This window comes from Montipora foliosa, chromosome 2, assembly GCF_036669935.1.
Source record: "Montipora foliosa isolate CH-2021 chromosome 2, ASM3666993v2, whole genome shotgun sequence".
In the NCBI taxonomy this organism is placed as follows: Eukaryota; Metazoa; Cnidaria; class Anthozoa; order Scleractinia; family Acroporidae; genus Montipora; species Montipora foliosa.
Genome location: NC_090870.1, coordinates 10,961,896 through 10,969,395, shown reverse-complemented (window position 1 = coordinate 10,969,395; position 7,500 = coordinate 10,961,896). Strand labels below are relative to the sequence as shown.

Here is a 7,500-nt window from a genome sequence, read left to right as displayed (position 1 = left end):
GAATAACAGTGGCAATATCCTGAAAAAACCTTTGCAAGTTAGTCTAAGATTTTATTCATGGCTCTGAATTTGGTGACAGGCCTAAAATATTGTTTCTGATGTTCCTCAGGAGATTTTACATACATGTTGTTGCCTTTAGAGGAGTATAGATAATGTAAAAAATTAGAAGATTATGATCAATATAAACTATTTTAACACTTTAACATCCAAACCGGCCTAAACCAGCCAGAGTATTTTACTCTGTCTAACGCCAGACAATTTTTCTCGTCAATGGGGAACCCCGGGGAGTCAATGGGTTAAGATTATCAATAATTTTTAACATCGGTACACAAGCTTTCCGCAATTGTACAAATATTGAAATTTACCTGGAGTTTTGATAAGAATTTTATGTAACATTCATAGTGTCTTTCTAGCTGGTTGTGTAATTCCTCAGGCAAACTCTCGCAAGTGACAATTTTCTTGTAAATTGCCTTCAACTATAACAAACAAATTAAGAAAGGAGTAGTTTCCAGAAAAATTAATGTCACTTGGTTATCAAAGATGTCAGCCTCCAGGGAGAGGAGGTGACAAAGTGGACCAACACTAAAAAATTAGAGAAAGAGGAGGGGGCGGGGGGGAGGGGAGGGTGTTAGAGGCACACTGTTCACTCAAATGATCCTGGTTGGGTTTTGTCTCCCACACATAATTTATGTAATTATTTTGTGACCTTTGCAACATACCATGAAACTATGTTAACTTTATTATCTGGAGAGAACATGATCATATTTGAATGATGGTGATAGTGGTGATGCTGCTGTTGTTGACAAGGATCAGGACGATGATGATGATTTTGTTGACGACAGTGTTGGTAATGAGGTCTTGATACTGGAAATTACATGACATTGTACAATAATCGACTGAATCAGTCACAAAATTACTAACACACTGTACCTTTATGTTTCTATTTTCTTGTCCCACTGATTGCCTCTAAAGAAAGAAGATAATTTGCACTTGAGAGATGAATTTTCTAAAGGAGAGTGAAGCTAGACTAAACACTAAATATTATTAAAAACACTAATGAAAAGATGCTACAATTAGCTGGGTGCCAGAGGAATTTTCTTTCTCTCCGAGACAATGCTGTATATGTTGAATGCAAAAACCGAAGGTATTATAGAACTATTTCAAGCGCAGGCTTGGGAATCCCAATAAAAGGCTTAAGAAGATAATTATATGAAAAGATTCTAAATTAAAAGCCTAACCTTATTGCCATTGTGGGTAGATTCCTTCCTGTGTGGTTATTTTCCAAATCCGACATTCTAGCAAGAGGTTGGCTGTTTCTCCACTCATTATCAATTAATTAAACAGTTTTAATGAACATCACTTAGCAGGCAATAGGCTCTCATACATAGTTTTACAAAATTCGCAAAATTCATGGAATACATGTATAGCAAAAAATATTTAATAATTCACATTATTATTCCACTATTACGCCATTTTACCACATTTGGTCAAGAGAACGCCAAATGTACGAGACGGTAATACACTGTAGTGTCCCGGTTTGACCAGTTTAGATCAGAGCAAATACGGACGGAACATGGGAGTTTTTTAATGAAAGAAATCATTTCACGATGCAAAGCCTGAGAATTTAGCTTGTCAACGCTTGTCACTCGTCATTTCGTTAAATATCCAATAAAATAAAGGACATTTGCCTTACTTTTTGTGCTGTTTACATCGTTCACACATGCCCTGAAGGACAGATGATGTTCTTTTTAATTAACACTCTTACCAAACAAGATTGAAGCAAAATAACACCCTTTTTGTAGTGGAATAATAGATCTCTCGGGGCTCGAAAAAAATACTATGCAACTTGCAAAATATCCCCGCATATTATACATTATTAAATTCTCAACCTCGGATAATGCATTTCGCGTGCTCGGTTATCAGCTCATATACCTTGGCTTGACCTTATATGGTAAGTGATTGCGTTAAGCGTTGCTAAACTAAAAATGTTTTCGCCGGAATGCAAAATTACTCTTTGAATAAAGCCAAAAAGGAGACAAAAAACTTTTTTTGTGCAAAGTTTGGATCAATTCTGACGTTTAGAAGTACGCGAAAAGGCAAGAAATGTTTTTGTGATGAGCCTGCGTCTGTCTGACAACAAGGTATTACACAACATCGCATCAGTTCTCATCAAGTTTTTTTCGATTTCGCTCGGATTTGCTCGCTTTTTCCGCTCGTATTTCGTACTTCCAAATTTTTTTTGGAGTTGAAGGAATTTAATAAAACAATTATTCCATTCGCGCTTGTTGGATATGAGACTGGTTATAGCCAACTCGGCGCTACGTGCCTCGTTGGCTATTTACCATCTCATATCCAACGCGCGCTTATGGAATAATTGTTAATTAAACCATTGAATAGGATGTATTAATTAACGTAATACTAGAAATCCTTAAGTATGTACTAATACAACAACATGATTACATTGTATTTCAAAAGATGTCCAATAATATTCAAAAGGTCTAAATAGCAAGAAAATACTATAAATTATTAATTTAATGAAAGATAAATGACAGTATATACTGTGGAATTTGATGGCAAACAAACCTTTTCCAGGATCTCTATAATTCTACTCCAGATATGAAATTGCTCAGTTTTATCTTCAGTTAAGGTAGCAATCTCCTCCCACCTTTCAGCAGCCTAGACCATAAAATTTACATGTAGATCATATTTTTATGACACGTGATGCTTGAAGATCATTGCAATTTCCCAAGCAACTTAAAGGGGCTATGTCACAATATTTTAGGGTGTTTCGGGGAATCAAATCTTTCGAAAAAGTTAATCAAGTTTAAAACTCGAAAATGGTAACTTAAGGTAGAATTTCTTTACTGATAAAATGATCATTGCATCCCAAACAAGATGGTTCTGAGCAAAAACGAACTTTATCAATAAACTTGAAAAACGTCTGGCCGACGTTTGTCTAAGATTACCCACATTCAATCCGTTTCAATCGTGTCCATCTGTGTACATCCATGCTTCTCTTTCCTTTTGCTGTATTTCTTTTATGTTGTTCACTACTTTTAAGACAGTGGTTATTGCAATGTTTCATTCTACTTTTTGGACATTTTGCGTGTCATGAAATCATCTTATTTTCGTGACATTAACCTGCAATCAAGCATACTTTTCTTGAGACAGGGCACTACATATCTAAGAAAAAGTATGCCTGATCGCAGGTGAGCATGACATAGCCCCTTTAAGTATAAAAGAATTTGAAGCTAGAAGAAATGCCAGCTTGGGCTTTTTTTCAGGTTTTCTCATGTCACCTGCTTCTTTTGCTTCTTGAAATACCATAATCAGTCTCTTCAAAAGCATTTTGAAACACAATGAAATTTGCAAATTCTTTATCATTGATATATACATGTATGTATTTGTAAACATAATATACATACACTGTACATACTGTATGAGTTGTGGTTCATTTTTTTTCAAGGTTTAAAGATTTCAAACCAGTTCAATTTTGATTTTTCTTTCCCTGAATCAGAAACAACGGAAAATCAAAATTGAACTGGTTTGAACCCTTGGTTTTCCACTTCAGTGTACACGAGTCATGGCAGAAACACAGAGACATTTATAGAACAAAACAATGCCAGTTAGGCGTTTAGTGCACAAGACTGAGTAGAATAGTGTATCAAAAACAATGATTCCACCAAATTGACTCAAACATGTATTAAAGTCAACTTGATTCATCCAGCATAGTGTCCACCATCTCTGACAATAACATTTAAATTTAACAATTTACTCCATGGTACACATACATGTAGCACATTGGAGAGGAGACAGTAAAGAAGCTATGAGGCATGTCACGCCGGACTAGATCAAGTAGATCAAGTGTAGCGAAAAAGCTAATAAATTCTATGTTGATCAAAATTTGAGTAAGTGAGTACCAGTGAGTTAATTCAACAGTTTTAATTATGATCATAATTATTATGTGTGGTGCTGTGCAACTTTTTTTCCTGGTTAAAAAGCTTTTGAACCAGTTCAAGTTTGATTTTCCTTTGTTTCAGATCACAATAAGGCATATTAGACAAAGAAAAATCAAAATTGAGCTGATATGAAAAGTTTTAAACCAACAAAAAACTTTAACCACAGCATACAGTATGCATACCTTTTGGGCATCACCTTGATTCTCATACAGCTTGGCAAGCTTTGTTGCAACTTCCATCCATTTAGTTTTTTCACTAAGAATGAAAAGAACACTTAAAGTGGTAATATGATCAAAAAATCATTTCCTTTAAATTTTCTTCAGATTTTGAAAGCGTGTTTGCTTAACACCTGACTGGCAAAATTTTGAGCTTTGAGTTTTATCCAAAGCCTGTTTATTTTGAGTGTAAGTTTTGGATTTCACGGTCCGCCATTACTCACGTTCAAAACTGGCCGATTGGACCTCAGAGGGTTGGATCTAGAGAAAATGACGTCATTTACTCACTAGCTTAAAATTTCAGCGTGTAAACGCAATTTATTACATATGCAAAACACCGGTTTAAAAGTCTGGAAGCCCGAAACTCCCGTGCTGCATATTAATTTGGCCACGTATACACGCATTGCATTCTTAAACTAGTGAGTCTTTGACGTTGTTTTCTCCTCGACCCAGCTCTCTAAAGATTTTAAAGTTAGTAATGGCGGACCAATAAATAAGAAAATTCCAGTTAAAATAAACAGGTGTCTCTTTAAAATCAGAACTTAAAACTTGGGTCAGTTAGTGTTTAGTTAACATAGTTTTGAAATCCAAAGAAAAAAAAGAATTGTTTTTTTGGTCGTAGTACCACTTTAAATACTTCTCACCACTACCTCATCTATTTAAAGTTAAGTAATTACATAATACTAGAGTCACTTAACCCTTTGACACCCAAACCAGGCTAAACCTGCCAGACTTACCGTACGTAGTATTTTACTCTGTCTAACACCAGACGATTTTACTCGTCAATGGGGAACCCCTGGAGTCAATGGGTGAATGATTTCACTGATTGAAAACAAACATTTTTTTTCCTGTTTAACAGATATGGCTGACTATATTTTGCACAGCACATTGATTTCATACAGTATCTCAGAAAAATGATAGATATTAATATTTCAATATCGTTCAATTACATGCTACTTGCAAAAAGTCAATTTTGAACAAATCAAAAAAGACCTACAGTAAAATTTACATCAGCCTGTCATAACCTCAGCCATTCAAATAGCAATTATTATTTGGGTACAACTACATGTATACCAAAAAGATAAGAACCTCAAAAAATTAATGCTTGGTCAAATCTATGCCTGTTCCTCTTATCAGGCAAAAATAAATAAAGGAATTTATTTGCTTCGCGAATAAAGATTTTTATGAATTTGCCTTTTCATTTCTTTTACTCGGGGCAAACAAGCATCTTCGTGATTGCTTGCATTCGTTCTTGTATTGTCCTAACCGAGAGGAGATTGGGTCAAGACATAAATTTGGGTCAGCCAATGTTGAATTACACTGCCCCCCACCCCTCCCCCAATCCAAGATTTGAGTTGATCATGTATTGACCACACATATACATAGCACATACATGGTGTTACATGTGATGTTGTAAACAAACAGTTTTGGATTCAAACAGTTTGTTTTTGAGTTGTATGCTTGCGTGTTGCAAAATTTTTCCCACATACCCCCCCCCCCCCCCTCCCCCCCAATCCCCAATCACCTGAGTCCTCCTTGGGTAAAACAAATTAGCATTTCGTATTATTGCCTAGCTTTGGAATTGTTTTTATGAACAAACAGCCAACGATGTAGTTTACACATTTAATTTAAATATATCATTCTCCTATTAGGTATACATCATTCTATTGGTGACTTCCTGCTCTCAATTTTGCGAGGCAGACTTAACTTTGATTGTAATTTTAGCTTCATTAAGTTGGTATTAAAAAACAGCTTTCGACAAAAGTTTGGAAACATAAGAAATAACTTGTTTGTTCAGACTGGGGCGGAATTGTTGGATCATTAGCCCCTCGATGATCCTACATTTAAAGAATGTTTGTGCTGAAGAGAGAACGCTCCAAGTGAAAAAATGTGATGGGTTTTCACGCAGGTGTTTTGCAGGTTGAGAGGTGTGAGCAGGATAAGATACAATGTATATATGCATGGATGCGTGCGGACAGTCATTTATAACCCTGATGATGGCAAACACGTTTTGTTTTAACATTTTAATTTCACAAAAATTACCTTGTAAATAGCAAATAAAATAATACTTATTGTTATTCATCTGCTGATTATTGAGTATATTACACCAAACCTGATCAAGGAAAAACAAAATCTAAGTAGTCTGCATCATGAGAATGTTAAATGGACTGGAATGTACAATACCACGACGTACTAAGAATTCTAAAGATCATACAATTTGTATATAAGAGACAACACAAATTGTCCTCCTGAATCACAACTCTGACTCTCATATTACCCAAACAATGATAAATGAACTTCTAAGGTTTGAGGGGACACTTTGTCTTGCTCATGTAAAGTGCTGGTCACTAAAAATTATTATTATTATTATTATTAGTAGTAGTAGTAGTATTATTAGTATTATTATTATTATTATTATTATTATTATTATTATTATTATTATTATTATTATTATTATTATTATTATTATTACCGGTATTATAAATTAGACATCTGTAAATTGCATGTATCTATGAAATTCAAAGGGGATATACATGTAATGTAGGTGTACCCTTCATAAAACTGAAGTAATTTTGTGTAAACTTCGCACAGGTCAGCATTCAGTTTTGGATCATCTTCCTTTTCACAGAGAGCAGCTAGACCCTGAAAACAGACAGATCAGAGAAATTTTCCGAATGAAACGCTTTCTTCTTTGTAATAACAGTTCAGATTCCGTAACAGGATAGACTTAAAACTGAATCAACACGAAGTTTAACTTACAACATAATACGTGCGCAGGTAATGCAGAAGAATTTAAAAGCCTTTCCACACTTGTGCAAATAACACCAGAGCTCTTGAATGTGTGTGGACAGCTCATGTGACCATGAAAAGTTAAATGATTCTTGACTTTTCAAGTACAGACTACACTTGTAAAAAATACTTCAACAAAAAGTGTATTAAAGATTTTCAAAAGAATAAATTTTATTAATTTGAAAATACACATTTTCTTGTGTTATAATTAAATAGATAAGGATTTGGTTGTCTTTAAATTAAAAAACCCTTTGTACCCATTGCAAATAAGCACACGATGGTAAAAGTGCCTTTTTGTACACATGGTACATGTACATCATGGTACCAGTAGTATTCCAAGCTATCAGTTTGAGGGGCCATATGTGATTACCAAAACCGATTATGATCATTGTTGTTGTTGTTGTTGTTGTTATTATTATTATTATTATTAGTAGTAGTAGTAGTAGTAGTAGTAGTAGGAGTAGTATTAGTACTATTATTGAATTTCATTTATTGTAAAGTAATGTTTTCTCTGACCTGCCAAGCAAGAGGTTGTG

At 34.5% G+C, this 7,500-nt stretch overlaps 1 protein-coding gene across 2 annotated transcripts in view; it reads right to left on the bottom strand.

Moving 5' to 3' along the window:
* The window catches only part of LOC137992407 (tetratricopeptide repeat protein 37-like), a 56,622-nt gene that overhangs the window by 47,651 nt on the left and 1,471 nt on the right, over window positions 1–7,500 (bottom strand). For both annotated transcript variants that reach the window (XM_068837739.1, XM_068837740.1), the window contains exons 2-7: window positions 7,481–7,500; window positions 6,726–6,817; window positions 4,142–4,214; window positions 2,584–2,676; window positions 931–966; window positions 366–476 (exon numbers count right to left, since the gene is read on the bottom strand). The exon at window positions 7,481–7,500 is cut by the window's right edge and continues 124 nt beyond it. In XM_068837739.1, the coding sequence (XP_068693840.1) occupies window positions 366–476; window positions 931–966; window positions 2,584–2,676; window positions 4,142–4,214; window positions 6,726–6,817; window positions 7,481–7,500 (425 nt within the window). The remainder of the gene's footprint in view (window positions 1–365; window positions 477–930; window positions 967–2,583; window positions 2,677–4,141; window positions 4,215–6,725; window positions 6,818–7,480) is intronic.